At 34.0% G+C, this 18,053-nt stretch overlaps 1 protein-coding gene across 2 annotated transcripts; it reads right to left on the reverse strand.

The window, feature by feature from the left end:
* Positions 1-412: 412 nt before the first annotated feature.
* On the reverse strand, positions 413-10,986 carry LOC126732786 (nicotinate phosphoribosyltransferase 1-like). Of its 2 annotated transcripts, none has more exons than XM_050435804.1 (15): positions 10,523-10,986; positions 9,709-9,856; positions 8,788-8,907; positions 8,466-8,600; positions 8,323-8,384; positions 7,627-7,702; positions 7,294-7,395; positions 6,590-6,706; positions 5,297-5,355; positions 4,001-4,175; positions 2,973-3,107; positions 2,800-2,898; positions 1,304-1,412; positions 782-894; positions 413-677 (listed from the first exon to the last, which is right to left on the reverse strand). In XM_050435804.1, exons 1-15 carry the CDS (start codon positions 10,672-10,674, stop codon positions 597-599), a joined length of 1,683 nt encoding a protein of 560 aa, XP_050291761.1. In that variant the 5' UTR covers positions 10,675-10,986; the 3' UTR covers positions 413-596. The 2 variants fall into 2 exon arrangements, with proteins under 2 accessions (XP_050291761.1, XP_050291762.1); XM_050435805.1 differs by having other exon boundaries at positions 413-674; positions 10,523-10,984.
* Between the last annotated feature and the right edge of the window lie 7,067 nt (positions 10,987-18,053).

An 18,053-nucleotide genomic window follows, 5' to 3' on the forward strand; every position in this document is an offset into this window, starting at 1 on the left:
TCATAGTTTAGGAAGTAAACGTAAAAAATGGTATAATTTAGGGGGTACAGTGTATTTTCTCCTAATATTTAAATAAAATAGTAAGATAATGTAGTAATGTAGGGTGTATTGTTAATGTGATAATGTAAAATAGATAAAGTAGATTTTTGTAGTATAATTCTTTTGGGGGTATCACTGGATGTCTTAGGCAATCTCTTTCTCTCATTTTTTGGGATTCGGAGTTCGGCTACATGAAGAATGAAACTAAAGTTCACACTTCAGCCCACCAAGTTTCCGGGCCACATCCACTTTGAATTACAGCTCCCACTTGCAATGGTTTGAGTTAACGACGAGGCTCACAAAGTGATTTGTATGAGAGAGATGGGAGCTAGAAAACAATTATTTTAGTAACTTTTCTCTTACAAGCAAGAAAGAAAGAAAAAAACCCAATTATTTTATTAAATAAAACAAAAGAACAGAGAATTGTTTCTCAATCTCATGTACATATGTAATATGGACATGTGTATGGGCTGACTATTTGAAATTCCTTCAAACTTATTAAAATAATTAGTTTCCCTGCAATTGTACCCTACTTCATGCAATCCATCTTGATATCCTTACTGTAGCTCCCCAACAGGTGCCTCGTTGAGCCATAGGAAGTGAATGAAGTCATACAATTTTGCACTTACACTCACCTGCTAAGCAGCAAAGGTCAAAAGTTTCAAACCATTTTTCTAAGAAGCAGTTAATAGTAGCAATAGTATAAAAATTGATATATGCGAAAAATCTAAGTATGTACTACCTTGTATGGTGTTGGGTTCAGTCTCCTCATGTGGTCGGGACGCATTTGCTCGAGTTGTTCCATGCACCGTTTCCTGATCTCCTTAAGAGGTGGTAAATCTTCTTTTGCTTTATCTTCAAGAAACAAAACTTTGAGTTTATAAATTGTTTAGACACTAAACAAAATGCATTATCAGTCACAGACTGCATCCAAAGTATGTAGCTGATAAAATGCTGATGACCCTTTCTTGTCCTCCAAAGACAATTTGCAAGTCACTAAATACCAAGACTACAAACCTAATATTTTGATTAAGTCCTGAAGATGTAAAACATTATTTGCACAAGAAAAATGGTTTTGGACCAGTTGGATGTCAGAGCAAGATCGGTGGATACAATTCTAGGAAACTTTCCCAATAAAAAGATGCACATGTGCGTGCACGCACACAACTTTGTGAAGAAAAATAGGGTAAGGACTCAAAAAGTCAAAATCATTTATTTGATGCTGTTTATCATTAAAGATCATCACATATTCCTAGGCACCCACCTGACGTTCCAGGCCAGTAACACTTCAGAAGCTCCTCAACACGCTGTGGCACCACATATGCTCTCTTAGATTCATTGAAAGGGTGACGACAAAGGATTCTTTCTCCAACCTGTATGTTAGAAAAGACACAACATGAAACCTTCCTGCTTACAAGATTCAATATGGGGTGTGCTGTAAGCTCTTATATAGAATTGAAAAGGCAAGCAATAAAGAGGGTACATAAGAAAACAAGTTGTAATCAGGCTATATAGTAGTCAATGCATTGGTAACTCTGACCAAATAACTCAATTAGTTGAGCCTTAAATCCAAATTAATTGAACATGGCTATTTGTCAATCCTATATACAAGGTCATATACTCAGGAACACCTTCAAAATGATTCAAGATCATAAGATGTGACTATGTTTACATTTTCTATCAACCTACTGCAACCCTTCTCTATCCCAGATTAGGGCTAGCAGTGTAAAAATTAAGAAACAAAGCATGACACAAGTGGAGTCAATTGAGTTTTTTTACTTTGACTGCCACCAGGAGGGAAGTTCAAAAAGGGAAAAAAAAAATCAGTGAAAATATTTATTATTAGAACAGATTTAAAAATGAGGCAGCCACAGAACATTGTCATTATTCCATCCCCTGTTATATACCAGCTCTTTCATTTGGAAGTCCATGTGTGTTGTTTCAGGGTACATGTATATCTCCCAAACTGCTAACCTCTCAATTGTACTTATGGTCTTCCCCACCCCAAACACTGCTGAGTGCTGAGACACTACCAAATTATCTACTTAATACACCTGAAGCAGAGGTAGCAGGTTGCGATTTTTCTTTCCCTTTTCTTAACAGTTTTTTTTTTTTTTTTCTACTTGTATAAACTAGAGACTACTATACAATGTGAGAAATTTTAATTACAAATTAAAAAAAGTAAAAGAATAAAAGCAAAGAACTGCTTCATCTATAGGTAACACTAATGCTTCATAAAGGAAAGTGTAGCTGGATGCAGTATTCCTCATCAAAAGTTCAAAATTATTCATATTTGATAAAAGGATTCAAATCATAAAATATGCATGAGGGTGTATTTTAGCCACCCTTATCAGGAGGAGAATCAAGATAAAACATATATTTAAGCACCATCAGACCAACTACCCCAGAGCATGGCATGGTAGATTAATTCTTCCAATTTTTTTTCCACACCAAAATAAAAAATTGAATTACTTGTTTGAAAAGGAAATGAAAAAGAGACCTTTCTTATTGCATTCCATTCTGTTACTCCATAAGACCCAATAAAGCCAAAATCCAGAAGTTGACATGGTGATTAAAAAATATTCTCGGGCTGCCTAATCCTAATTACAGCTCATATGAATCATGATAAAAGAGTACATGTATATGCATGACAAAACCAACATCTATTTACCAAGAAGAGTTGTAATGTATACAATATAATTAATATGATAAAAACACACACACAGGATGATTAATGGGAAGACCAAGTTGACAAGATACCTTTGGGGATGGCTCATTTTCCCCCGTCATTATGTCTACTAGGGGATAACCTTCTTTCCCATACAACCTGAAACACCGTTTCTTACATGGAATAGAGACCTAGAACCAAATAAGAAAAACATTAAGAGATGAAGTAGATGTTCTCTTGAGATTTCTTGACAGCATGATCAAACCTTTGAGACATCTTCAGAAAGTTTAATGCGTGGTTGATCATTTATCTCAACGAGCTTGAAAACACAACCTAAAGCGGGCTGAGCAAAGCATGTAACCAGATGGGTTCCTATTCCAAATGCATCAACCTCATGACCCTGCACAGAGAACACAATTCAATTTTGATATAATTTGAATCTAGATATAACATCCTAATTCAGCAAACACTTAGGATGCATAAAATTTTGGGAAAATATTTTATTCTTTTTATTTATGAGAAAGGAGGTGAAAAGAAAATATAGACAAGAAGAAATGTAAGAGATAGAAAGGCGTAGAATCTGAGATAAAAATAAATAGAGATATCCTGGGAAAGATTGAGACATGAGAAAGAAATATACAACATACTATGCTGAATTGCATGACATTCACTTGAGCAAGCTATGAACTATTGAAAGAACTTACATGTGGAATGTGGGAGTATCAAGTAACTACCTGCTCAGGTGAATATCATGTATACACGCATTATGAGCAGTTAAAAAAACTCTCCCTGCAATGTTTTTCTATGGGAATCGAGCTTTTTGAGAAAGTATAGAATAGAAGTGATCAATTTGTCAGGTAACTACAATCTTGGTTTGAAAAGAGATTACAACAGTAACATTTCTCTAGGACTTTTCAGGATCTAAGACAGCTTTCTGCATACTTATAACATAATGGGATAATAAGACAACCCAGAAAAACCAGAGCTATGGGTGAGTATATTATAATGAAATCAGCAAAGGACAACAGCTAAATGTATCATTTACTCAGCATGCTAGCTGAATGAGATAACTGCCTTGCAACATTCTTGTCAATGGAGAGATCTCTGTTGCTTAGTAGCATATCATAATCTAATTTGGTCATCCTACTTGGAGCAAAGATGAAATACAGAAAATTCTAAACAGTTGAAGACTTCTATTATACAAACTCTCTCAGGGTTTTGCATGCATTTGGTACAGATCTGAGACAATAAGTGAATATAATTACTTAAACCAAATTGTTTTAAAATCAATACCTGTTTGTTTAAAGCATCTAAAGTTTCCTCATTGAGGTCATTACTAGCTGTTATAGCTGTCTTTCCAAAACCAGGCACTCCAAAGTCGTTCTCAATGGCAACAAAAAACTTCCGGGCCTCGCAAGACAAATATGCTAGGTCACCAGAGTCCAACCTAATCCCTGTTGCTTTGTACCTGCACAGCACATCATCCAAATTCATACTGGAAATAGAAATATTTTACTATTCACAAGGATTAAATCACTGAAGCAAGGAGTCTTCAAGATTTTAAGAATATGAAGTCTTTAAAACTGCAAAACAATACAATGTCTGGAAAAAAAGAAAAAAAAAAGAAAAAGAAAGAGATAATAGCAATATGGAAAAAAAACACATGATATGAAAATAAATTGGCTCATCAGAAGCAGAAGTATAGGCAGCTTGCTTGAAGGAAAACTGTAATTTGCAATGGACAAGCAAAAGTGCATTACTTTCATCCCAAAAAAATTGTTAATTAAAGCCTTCACAATGGTTAAGAATGACAAATGGTGAACCAGTAACCATTTGTTTAATGGTGCTGCCAATAAAGTACACCCACAACAAAGTAGTCTTTTCCTGGGGGAGTCTAGATTTTTTTGAGGGGAAGGGTGCCATGGTTTGGCGGCCTCCAGGATACTTCTGAATCACACCCAAGGCATGTTTGAAAATAAAGTTGTAAACTAGACAGTTAACTCACCTTGAGATAAAAGGAATGAACAGTTTTTACATGCTTAATGTTTTCAGCACTACAATTTGTCTTTAACCCCTTGGAAGGATATGCACTACCACATTGTCTTCTAAGATTAAGCCATTTTCTTGTTTCCTTTCTCATTTTTCTTTGAAACAACATTACACAAAAAATTCAACATTTATTTCTTTGTAATTACCCACCCACCCAGAGGGTCTTGAACCCACAACCTTACCCTCCACCTTACTCATATAAGAGGAGGAGGTTTCATTTGTGCTAGATCTCACTGGCCAAATTTTACATTTGAACTATGGAAGTCTGACCATAATCTTTGAAACAATTATTGTTGTAGTCATCATCATCTTTTGTTATTGTTCTCATTGCTGTTACTACTATTTGATCTCATTTGTTATTGTACAGATGGTTCCAGTTCACCAATTGATTTGTTCAATTTTTAAAGCAACAAAAACATTACTCCTCAACTAAAAGGGGATGGATGGAGTAACAACTGAAAAATGAAAGATATCGTCATTGATCATGCTCACATCAAGAGATTTAATATGTGAATGCGCATTAAAACCTTTCAGACATACCCCAGATCACTAAGTGCTAAAGCAACTGCACAAAAGTTTGGGATCCCACTCCTGATAACCTGGCACAATGAATGTCAATGACATGATATTAAATAATGGAATTTTAAACAAGTATGTACAGATTGCAACTAAATGAAGTATAGCTGATAAAAGAGTGGAAATCGTAGTCTTTTGACATGAAAAACAAAAGAACATATAGCACATATTGACCAGTATTACTATCCACAAACAATAGTACAACCAAGAACCGAGAAGTAGCACTTTATACCATTGTAAAATTCAAAGATTCAATGTAGTGACTTTTTTGAAAAATAAGTTAGAAAAAAAAAAAACTTAAATATTAACAAATATATAGTTGTCCAAGCAAAACTTGCTGAACCATTAGAGTCCATTTAGTTGGGGGATTTTAGAGGATGGAAAATGGGAAAGAGATTAAAACTTTTGTAGGTTATGTATGAAGGAAAACTTGGAGATTGGAAAAGGGATGGGAGGCATTTTCCATGTGGGCCCAAAAAATTTAATCCCCCAAAAATGGAGAGAAAAGAGGAAGGAAAATAGGGAGAATTACAGTTTTCCCCCCATGTGAATACAATATATTATTGTAATAAATTTTAAATACTATGAAAATAATATAAAAAATAGTTTCTTACATAATAGAGGTATTATGGTAATCAACTCAATTATTATTTCTTTCATTCATTCCCCTCCCAACCCCACCCCAACCAACCAAACAAGGGAAAGTTACATGCATTTTCTCTCCTACAGCTTTTCTATCCCCTCTACCCAACACTCATGAAGGAAAACAATAATCTCTACTTTCCTTCTTTTCGATCCTTCTAGTTTCCAATCCTCCCTAACAAACATGACCTTAAGATTTCACACACCATAGTCATCAGACTAGTGTGTGGGACACAAAAAGTTCAAGATCTCCTTCAAAAGATTGGGACCAAGTTATAGAGCTGCCTTTGTTTTTTTTTTTTAAGAAGAAGAAGGTGTGGGGGGGGGGGGGGGGGGGGGGTGTTGATTTAGCTCTTACAGAAAAATGCAACATAGTCCGTATCTTTAAACAAAAAACGACCAGCCTGAGCACCCAGTCCAGCCAAATTTGATAATGAGAGAAAGAGAGAGAGAGAGATGGAATGAGGAAGGTTAAGATTCTAGGTCGAGCATCATCTACAACACATAAAACTTTGAAAGCAGATGCTAAAACATGATGAGGAAACAAGGCAAGACAGGTAGATCTCATCCACATTATTTAAACATCTGAAGGTAATTGGCAAAATTTTCACTTACATCATATGTGTCTACAAGAGCTAAAAAGTTATTAGGGAATGCCAAGGCATATGATGTGAAAGCTGCTAGCTCGCTTTGATTTGTCTCACCAAATGCACCATGTGATGAACCTGACCACTGCAAAGCAAGCACAGATTTTAGTGTTATCATGATTTTAATGAATTCATAAGGGCAAAACAAAAATATTACTAGCAATATAAGGTGGTATAAAATTCATGCATTACAAACTATACATGCATGCATGTGCAAATATGGGACATCATCTAAAAGAAAAACCATAGCATATACTTTTCTAATAAGTAAAGAGAAATAAAAAGAAAAGAATCATAAAACCAAAGTTTATATGCTCTAAACTCAACAAAGCATTACATCCCAGCTGCACTAATCCTATTTTTGCCACACAACTCTTTCAAGTTCACATCCTTTACTCAACCATAATTCATCAGCGTTTTCTCATCACCTCAAGGGCTCAACCAATGCCCCCCCCAACTAGTCTACAAAATTGCATCTTAACCTAAATCTATTAGACGCAATTGGTATGTATTGAAAAGTAAGTTTAATGCTCCTACAAGTAATAGCTTAGGTGGTAGTTCAAAATAGTAGTATATAAACTGAGCTCTTCCTAACTAAGCAAGAATAACATGGACACATATTGATAAACCATATAATACACAACAATGAAATTTAATGGCCAAAAACTATACCTGAATTTTGCTTAACCATTTCTGGACTAGACTTACAAAATCCTCACAGATACTTGACCCATCACTGCTATGAAGTGATTTATCTATGATCTCATCAGGGCTCTGCAAATCACTGAATTAATCAGAAAAAGAATGGCTTCATGTGTGAAGGTAGACATAAATCTACAGCAAAGTAATATCATTTTTAATTGGGGAAAAAAAATCAACCGCAAAGTAAACATATTTCTCAAAGCACAAACTTAGTATAATCAAGTTTATGTACATCACATCAAAGTTTACTCTTTGCAAATGGCATAAAAAGATGTAATGAAATCCACTGCAAGAAATACAAACCATAAATGAGCTAACAAAGGCATGGGAATGTGTTCCACGAAGTGGTATTCCAAATAACTTCCCAGCTGCAACATTGCTGTCAATAAACAATACAGAAACAGTGAAGCTGTATCAAACATTAACTCAGGTCAACAGCAAAAGCACTGAAGAAAATAAAGAGAATGAGGAGCAAAAAGGGGGACATTTATATCTTTTCTTTTCCTCGAGCGAGTCAATCTAGCCAGATGAGATTTAATGGTCAAATAAAAACATTTAGTGAGCTAAGTCAAAAAACACGACGATTCAAAAGAGATTACTGTTATCCCTTATTCAACTCTATGAATTTCAGTGAACAATTTACAACAACACATTTTACTTGTGAGTTTACATGGATGCATTAATTTTGGGATCAATTAAATTTAATTATACAAATGCACTTCATCATTTGAAGAAATGCAAACACTGTTAAAATAAACACAAAAATTATGATGTTTGAGACATGCATTGTTTAACCAAATTTATCATCCAAAAATTTAGGAGTTGATTTGGAATACAGAGGTGTGAAACTTAGCATAGACAAGCAACACTAAAACAGTGTATCATTTGACATATACCATAGAAAGTATGTAAATTCTGCCGAACTCCAATAGGAAACATATATTGATGAAAAATGTTGCAGTTAAAAATGCAAGTAGTGATAATTTCATCTGATACTACCTTGTTGCATCAAACCCTCCAAGGTAGCAATATTTTGATGCCCCTATTCCACCATCAGGTCCCTACATACAAAATTTTGACATCCTTCTGATTAACATAAACACAGATAAGCACTTCAAAACAAATAAAAACAAATCAGCAACCTGAGCACGTCGAAGCCCAAACTCAAGAAGTATTTTTGATTTTCCAGCGACAAATCGATGCCTTGCAGCATTGGTAGCAACTAATGACGCATAATTAATAAGATTTAAAAATGGAGTTTCCAGCAATTGAACCACCTGAAAAAGCAGTATTATGTAAGACATATGTTGTCTTGAGAAGAAATTAGCATTGGAACATTTTTTAATTAGTAAAACATCTTGTAATTAAATTCCTATTCTATCCTTGTGAAATTTGCATTGAAACATGACATGAATTTTATGAAAAATGTAAAAATGTGGAGAAAACCAGTTTCATGGTACTTACAGCAACAGGCCCTTCAACTCTTAGCAACGGTACTTTTGGGAAAACAACTGATCCCTCTGAAACAGCATATACTTCAACATCAGAACAGTCAATTTCTCTAAGATAGTCGAAGAATCCATCCTATAGTTTATAAAATAGAAATGGATTAGTCAGCCACTTATGTTGTTGCTAGGATTCATGGACTAAACACAGCACCAAAATATCTCAAAATTGCATTTTGAGACTACCGCCAAAAAGAGATCATGAGTTTCAAATCTTCATTTTGAGTTCTTTCTTATCAATCTGGAGATTCACCTGATTTTATATTACTACTGAGGGGAACAAAAAATGTAATAAAATGATGTGCAAAGGTGAAGAACAAAAACAATTGGAAAACTAAGATAATGAAAGGTAAAGCTCCTCCCAACCATTGTTCACATCCAAAGCACTTAGAATCTCCAGATAGTGGCACCTATTAGGTATTATGCAATTAACGCACTTCACAAACTATGATAGCCTAGTAGCACAATCCAATAACATTTATGTTGAATGATGCACTGCTTTGCATGCTTTCAAAACTTTTAGCACTACCAGGAAGACACTGTTGTTCTTTCTTGCAATGATTCTGAGAGAAACATTAACTAACAATTATGTTGTTCTACACAATTATAATTATGCATAACTTTTGGCATTTCTCCTTTATCTACGCATAAATATATGTAAAACCCACCTGTTGTTCTTAGTATGTCAATAACATGAAAAAGAGAAAAGATTAACTCGGCTCACTTCATATGTACTGTAAAGGTAAAAAATGCCAGTCTTATATGTATAGTCTATAATACTAATAATAGATTGGTATATTATTGAAAGACCCATATAGTTACCTCTACTGAATTAAAATCAGAATATTTTACCACCAAGGAGTTATATAATGTAGTTTACCTCACATGAAGGAGGTAAGGATTCCCGGACAAAAGCAATCTCCTCCTCTGTGAATTTGAAAGTAGAAATGAATCTTATGCATTCTTCTAAACCAGCAAAGATCGTATATTCACCGCCAAAGGGGTTTCTCCGAAAATATAAGTCAAACCTGAAGGCAATAGCCACACCAGATGGAAGCAACAACAGAATTATCGGCTTAGGGACAAAGAATATGAGATGCTAATAGTAAAGTGGGGCTTCTTGAAAGCTCCCAATAACTAACTGATTAAAAATCAAATTTTCAATTGAAAAAACCCTTCTTTGAAAATCAATCCGGAATCCAGTCAAGTGGGGTAAATACAAACCATTGATTTTAGCAAGAAATTAGAAATGTGTTATTCAATAATCGACAAATTTTCCACACCCAAAAACCAAAAAAATAAGTTACTATGTACATAGTTAAATTATAAGACTTTTCAACATAGCAGTGGAAATGCTCAGTGTCTCTCATTCTAAATAGTCAACCCGCAACTTAAATTTAAATAATCAATTAATAAAATCTCTATCTTAAAAAAAAAAAAAAAAAAACAACAACAACAACAAGGTTTAAAAATGATGGATTAACTAACGGCGAATTTCAAATTTATAAATGAGTTTGTACAATACTGAATAGAATTAATCCACTCAAACAAACACATTAACAACTTTCTCTCCGTTTGGCGGCTTAAGCAGTTCGAGAATTCAAAATTTCAAATCTTGGAACCTAAACTTAATAAATATGTCTTCTTCTTTTTTCCTAGGAACCAAACAGAGCATAAGGAAAGAAAGAACTTACACGGCTCGCTCGTTGTGTTTCCCGGCTTTCCAATAAGCGTAGAACATGGTGAACTGGTATTGATCTGTGAGGAGAGGCGTGACCATCGGGTTGGTGGGTCCAACCCGACCCGAGTGCGCTCCGTTCGGACCGTTCGCTGTCGCTCTCTCCATTTCTCTCTCTCTCTCTCTCTCTCTCTCAACGATTCCTAGGGCTTGTTCTTCTCCTTCTTCGTAGTAGTTGTTGTTGTTGTTTCTTGCTCCCTGGTCTTGGTTTTTTTTTTTTGTGGGCTTTAAGGTTTATGCGATTTATCTATGTATTTATATACATGTGACCTTGTGAACGACTTAGACTGTGAAACGCGAACGTGAAAATCACGGAGACACGAACCATAGAATAGACGAAAAGAAAAACATGGGTTTGTAACTTGATGTTCACGGTGCGAGTTGTTGGGAGAGACAGTTAAGAACCAAAAACATAAATTTAAAAATAAAAAAGTTTTTTTTTTTTCCTTAAATTTTGCTTGGTAAGAACAAAAAAAGGTAGTACAAGGTCTGATGTGGCTGAGAGTGATCCGAGTGATCCTAGTCGCTCACGTCATCTTCTGCGTGTGATGCACAGCCTGCCATGTATCTCTCGTGGACCATACATTGCATAGAATAACTCTCTTGTGAGAGGGGGCGCATGTGCCCCATGTCTGACATTTGGGTCGAAACATATGTTAGTGAGACATTAGACGCATGTGCCTATCTTATATAATCATTTATTGCCTTTACTTGTTTTCTTTTTTCTTTTTTTGAAAAGTACAAAAGTATATTTTTTTAGCCATAAGTTCAATGTACATGAACTTGCCTTTAAACCAACTTCCTTAACCAATGATGATAATTTATAATTTATAATATCACTCTTGAATGTTCTTAGCTTACCAACTAGTAGCGAGACAATGCGAGGTACAAATTAATTAAAGATTTTAATATAAAGAATTTTTTTTTTTTTTTGCAAATTCTTTTGAAAGGCTCATAACTTTATTAAGATGAAGATAAATTTAATATACCACAAATCAATGCTGATTCAATAATAATTGGATCCTCCTCTATTCAAGCTACTTTTTGGTTTCCCACATTGTTTCTTCAAAATTTCAACCTGAGACTAATCACTGTTTGCGATGGGTGGGCCCATAGTAGGGTAAATCGCCGGCTCATGGAGTTTTTTCAAAATGTTGGTGTCTAGACTTGAACTAAGAAACTCCTAGTCAAACCCAAGACAACCACTTTAAGACTGAGTGCCCAACCACTTGGCCAACCCCACTGGGTTTACTCAAGCTACCTTACTATCTAATCATTTGGCCTATTAACCTAAAATATGCACGGGTTTATTTTCTTCCCTCCTCACATGGGACACTTAACACATAAGACTATAGGAAGTTTTATACTATTAAAAAAAAAAATTGATAAATAAACTCATTAAAATAATTAATTTTTTAAAATTCTTGAAATTTGTTGTAATATAATTTTAGTTGGTGTGGAATTTTAAATTTCTTGAAACCCTAATAATATAATTCCACTTAAATTTTTATTTTATATTTAAAGTCTCTAATATTATTTTTGTCATAATTAAAATAAAAACTATTAATAACTACCTTAATTACCTATTAATAACTACAATGATAATTAACTTTCATATTTAGAAAATAAATAAAAGACTATTAATAAATAATAGCTATCATAATTATCACATTTTATATATAAAAAAATAATTAAAAAAGAAGAGAAAATTTATACCAAAATCCACAGCAGCTCAAAAACAATGTTGTTGTGAAAATTTTGTCATGTCTCTAATTTTCTCAAATCATATTTCTAATCATTATTTTTTGGGATGATATTTGAATGTGCACAATACAACTATAAATTTCGGAAGAGGCTTTCATATCAGGATTACAGAATTAACTTATCATTTTTTTTTTTTTTTGAGTGGAAGCAAAGAATTGGTAAATGTGTTTCAGCATTTATTTTATTTTATTTTTGATATTTTGGTGTGTCAAATCCTGGCCAGGTACCATTGGCATTTTTGTTCTTTGTATCCGTTTGATACGCATTTTGAAAATTTAAGCCCGTTAGACACGTTTTGACTCCCTTGGTACATCTTCCTGGACAATTACCTTAGATTCTACAGTTTTGAATCAGACTAATTTGCTTTTGATTCGGAATTTCTTTCTTCTTTCTTTGGTCGACAACTCAATTGAATTTGACTAAGCTTATGACTTCAAAGATTTCGAAACATTGAATTTCAACAACATTTTGGTGTACCTTTACTCCATAATGGACTTTATAATTTTAGTTTTTTCTCTCTTAAAAGCAAAGACCTCGTTTTTATTTTTTATTTTTTTATTTTATTACAAATAAACAAAAACAGGTTAGACGAATCAAACAAGCTTTTCCAAAAAGTCATGTATCTATCCCACCTTGGGGTAGAAAGACGAGTTCTAAGACAGTAATCCTAAAGATTTGGAAATTGGCAAGAATCGAGGAGATTATGGCAATCCACAATAGAAATTAGTGAGAAATATTAGGAAGCCAGCACATCAAAAAGATAACATTCCTTTTTTTAAAGAGATTTGGATAAGTGACAATTAAGAATATCGTATCCATCTTCAGCTGAAATTAAAACAACAATTAAGAAGATCGTATCCTCTCAAGTCAAAATAAAAAAGAGAGAAGATCATATCTATCTTCAGCAAAAGTCAAAACAACAATTAAGAAGATCGTATCTATCTTCAGCCGAAGACAAAACATATGAGGGTATATTTTAAGATAATACTTCTAAGTAGTAGTTATTTCCTACACATAAACCACCCTCCTTGATTTGTGGGTAGTTATTGAAGGAAAATAACTACCACCTATTGTCTACTAATGAAAGATTAAAGTCTACAAACAAATTCTTTCCAACAAATCTTTCAACAGTGTAATCCTCTAATTAAGGGAGATCAATCCATGTTCATAGGGAACCCTTACTATCTAGGAGTAGGTTCTTGTAACTTAATTTAGTAGGCTTATCAATTAGGAGTAGGCCTTGTACTCTAATCTTTGTCAAATTCAATTTGTACTTGTGTCATATCGTTTTGTGTTCTATTATAATCAAGTGACATTGTACTTGTGGGTTCCAGTTAGCTCAACTGGTAAAGTCTCTGATGGTTGTATAAGAGATTTGGAGTTCAATCTTTGCTTACACTAAAAATTGATTGGTGTCTTGGACTGATAATAAAGAGCTACTATCAGGAGCGGAGGCCATAAGTTGAAACTCTCTAAAAAAAAAGTGACATTGTACTTATGTTATTATAATATCAAGTGAGTTGTATTAATAGACTAAAATGCATATTGCATTCTTTATGTTTGACTAAAATTCATTTAAGTCCTCTAACTTTACTTTCATTTAATTGAGTTCTCTCTAAGTTTCAAATTTATTCAATTAAGGTCTTTCATTCAATTAAGGTCTTTCATTTAATTCTCTCACTCCCTTTGATAGCTTTTGTGCATGTTTAAATCCGTTGGGAAATTTAGACCCCGGTTGATTGAATTAATAAATTTTAAACGCAAGTTGTTAATTAGATTTATTATGAATAAATTTTGTTAAAACAAACCAACATCAATATCATGTCAAAATCATGCAATGGAAAAGTAAATAAGACTAAATATGATGACCTAGGAAAACCAATGAAACAAACTAGTTTCACAGTAAAAACTTGAGGGGAAACCTTCCCGAAAGGCAATCTACTAAAGTAAAGAGAGGTTTTAGATCTAGTATAAAACCTTTGTCCCTCGACTCTATAATCCCCGTAAATGAACTTACAGCAGAAACCTTCTACCACTTCAGAACCTCTGAACTCTTCAATATATGAACACCACATTTTTCTTACACGGATCCCAGTACGTGATTAAAACACCAACTTGAAGAGGATGTTGGTTGCAAAGTTCTTTACTTCACAACAATGAAAATCAAGAAGCACTTGGTTACAAAACCCTAAGGCGCAAAAGATGCAGTAGCTTCCTTCAGAGAGAATAAGGCATCGGTCACCTTTTTCATGTGTTTTCCTTGTATTCTCTTATGTGACGGCCTTTAAAATAAGCTTTATATATGTCTAGGGTTGTAAGAAAATAAACCTTACACAAATACATAAGCATGGGCCGAAAATCAGATGTGAAAAACTGATTTTTGTATCTGTTGCGAGCTATCGAGAGCTATTAAGATTTAATGAATCAGCACTTCTTCACTTGCGAGCTATCGAGAGCTATCGAGCTTTAATGAATTAGCACTTCTTAAATCAACACTTCTTCACTTGTTTCTTGGACAGATTTGCATGGCTTCAATACTAAACTTGAAGTCTTGTTCCTTGAAGTACTAAACCACCCCTAGATTACCCAAATACATGTAAAGTGCATTTTGTTAAAGGATTAGCCAATTCTATAATGACATATGTTCCTAACATGATTTACATATGTCCTAACAATCTCCCCCATTGGCAATCCGTGAAAAAACCATAACAAACAAATGAATATATGAGAGAAGTCATAAATTACTCAACTCATACTCACTTGTTGAATATAATAAAATCTATTCTAACACAAACTCTTGAAAAATTTTACAAGAAGAGAGTTTATGGCAAGAAGACTTTGACAACCTGTATTTCTAAAACACTTTAAACAAAACTCATCACGGCATCTTAGTGTGAAACAGAAATAATAGATTGCATATAGTAAATAAGAAACATGTGCATAAAAAAAGAAAAGAAACAACACATGTAAAGATAGGTGAAGAAGACATACATCACACATATATATATATATATATATATAGATATATCAAAGATAAGCACAATGTATGTAAACATGGTCACAAGATTGGTGTACAAGAAGAAGGAAGTAAGCACTTCCCCTAACAAGATAAAACACATCTCCTCCTTACAAGGACATGTATTTCTTCCCCTAACATGTAGAATCTTAAAAAGAAACCACATATTCTTCACAATTTCTCCCCCTTTTTGTCATGATTGACAAAGGGTACAAGAAACTAGAAAGTTTCACCTGAGAAACATAAAGATGATCAAGGGGGTACAAAGAATCCATATAAATGCATGAATGTAATGAAACAAGATGCTATGGATGACAAGACAACAGAAAGATGCAAAACATGTGAAAAACAATGCATGCAAAAGGATCTTGACAGATCGAGAAACTGTCGAGCAGAAGCCAACTTTGATGGATTGAACAGTTATCGAGCATCTATCGAGCAGACAGAAAGTTTCTCGATGGATCGAGAAGCTGTCGAGCTTGATTAAAAAAAAAAGTTTTTCAAAGAGAACAAAACACACAAAAAAAGATTGCAATCAAGCAAGCTATTCAACCAAAGATCCAAATAACATTTTAAGCTTTCAAAAACATCTCTCAACAAGAAAAATGTCAAGCATTTAGATCCAAAACACACACACATACACATACACTAAACAAGTCTAATCAATTTTATATTTCAAAAACAAGTCAAGACAGTTTAGTGAGCATACAGTAACACATGTATTTCTTGTGATGGCCAAATCACATTGTACTTGCACATGTATCAAAAGTAGTAAAGAATATTGCGTGTTGTGTGTGAAAAACATCGCCAGATTGCATAAGTGTCTTCATGTTATGACGATTTGAGATATGAGAAATCATTTTAACTCACACACAATCGTAACTATTTGATGGAGACTATCACTTTCGAGGTACATCCTATAACTCTCACATCTCCTAGAATACACGCTTGCAATCATATATAAAACATTTGATTCTTTTTCTTTTTATTTTTCTTTGCATATTTTTTTTAAGCAAACCATGCATGGGTATATAAGAGAGAGAAAAGAAATACCCAATGATGTTAAGCATTTGACATTCCACTTTTGTTATGCCAAAGCATACAAATGTCATTTTATGATTGGCGAGCAACAGTGGTGAGATGGTTATTTATGCATTTCTTTTAGAATTTTCTAGTCTTTCCTATTAAAAAGAGTGATATGAGTGTTAAGTATAAGAGATTACTTAATCTTACTCATCACAAACACGAGATACAAAGCTCACTTGCTTTGTTGTGCATAGAGATGCTCGTCTAAACTACAAAAGATACAAAGTTTATAAAACTTTGTTTCAATGACCATCCAAGGTACACAAGTACCAATGTACACAAAATACACACTGTTTTGTATTTTTCTGATTTTTTTTTTTTTGAAAACAAAACAAAATAAAAACTAAACAACCAAACAAAAACAGACAAACAACATGACAGCATGAAAGAAAAATGCAAATGCGTAAAGGCATGATAGAAAGGTGTAGATGTATGAAAACATGATTCCAAAAGCAGATAAGAAATCAAGCAAAAAGAGTCCTACTTTAGATAGAAAGAATTAAAGCAGAGGGCAAACAGAAAAGATAAATAAGTCTTAGGCTCCTTTCTCACCCACACAACACGAGTTGTTAGCTGTAAAGATGAAAAGGCGTGTGTCCTAGTATGTCTACTAAAGGACATAGAAGAATTATAATTCTCCTGAAATTGAGTTAAAAAGCTCAAGACTTTTAATAACTCTCCAAACAAAGGTGTAGGTCCTTGAGAGGAAACTTGTGACCGTTTGGACATTTGCTTTGAGGATACAACTTAAAGCAATTAGGACGAATGTGTCCAGAAATACCACAATGGTGACAAACATGGGGTCTAACAAAGGATTTAAATTTAGCCAAATCAGTTTTGGATTTCATACCTTTATCACTTTTCTCAGATTGGGACACAAAGACAGTCCTTGATCCAAAAGCCATGGAAGAGGAGGGGTTGAAGGAGACCGCATATCCTAAGCCAGTCTTGTCAGAACTAGGCTTTTGAGTACTCAATACCTCATCAAGCTTTGCACTAGACATCCTCTTTATTTGAGTTCTAGCTTGACTAAGCTCAACTTGAAGATTCTTGACCTTCTTTTCTAATAAGATGTTCTTCACAACAAGAGTCTCAACCAACCTTGTAGTCTCATCTAATTTGACCAATAGATCAGCTTTTTCAATTTTTGCCTCATTAAACTCTTTTCTACAGTGATGAAAAGTCTTTTCAGATTTTATGAATTCAGTGTATAGCTTATCATAGACTTCTTGAAGGGTAAACTTCTTGGGTACTTCATCATCAGAAGAATCCTCACTATCACTAGCACTCTCCACAGTCACCTTATTGGTTGTGGCAGCAAAATCCATAAAATGACTATATTCATCCACATACTCATCAGAAGAGTCATTCTTAGTATCACTCCAAGTAGCAACCAACCCTTTATCTTTTAACTTCTTGGCCTTTTCTTTCATAAGGTTGTTTGGGTACTCTATCCTCATATGACCAAAACCTTTGCACTCATGGCATTGGATGAGGGGTTTCTCATTCTTGCCCTTCCTAGAGGATTTAGATTTCCTAGGAGGTTTACCCTTATCCTTTTTCCTAAATTGAAGAAGCTTGATAATCTCATCAGTTATGAAGGTTAGATCCTCATCCCCAT

Source organism: Quercus robur, chromosome 6 (assembly GCF_932294415.1).
Source record: "Quercus robur chromosome 6, dhQueRobu3.1, whole genome shotgun sequence".
NCBI lineage: Eukaryota > Viridiplantae > Streptophyta > Magnoliopsida > Fagales > Fagaceae > Quercus > Quercus robur.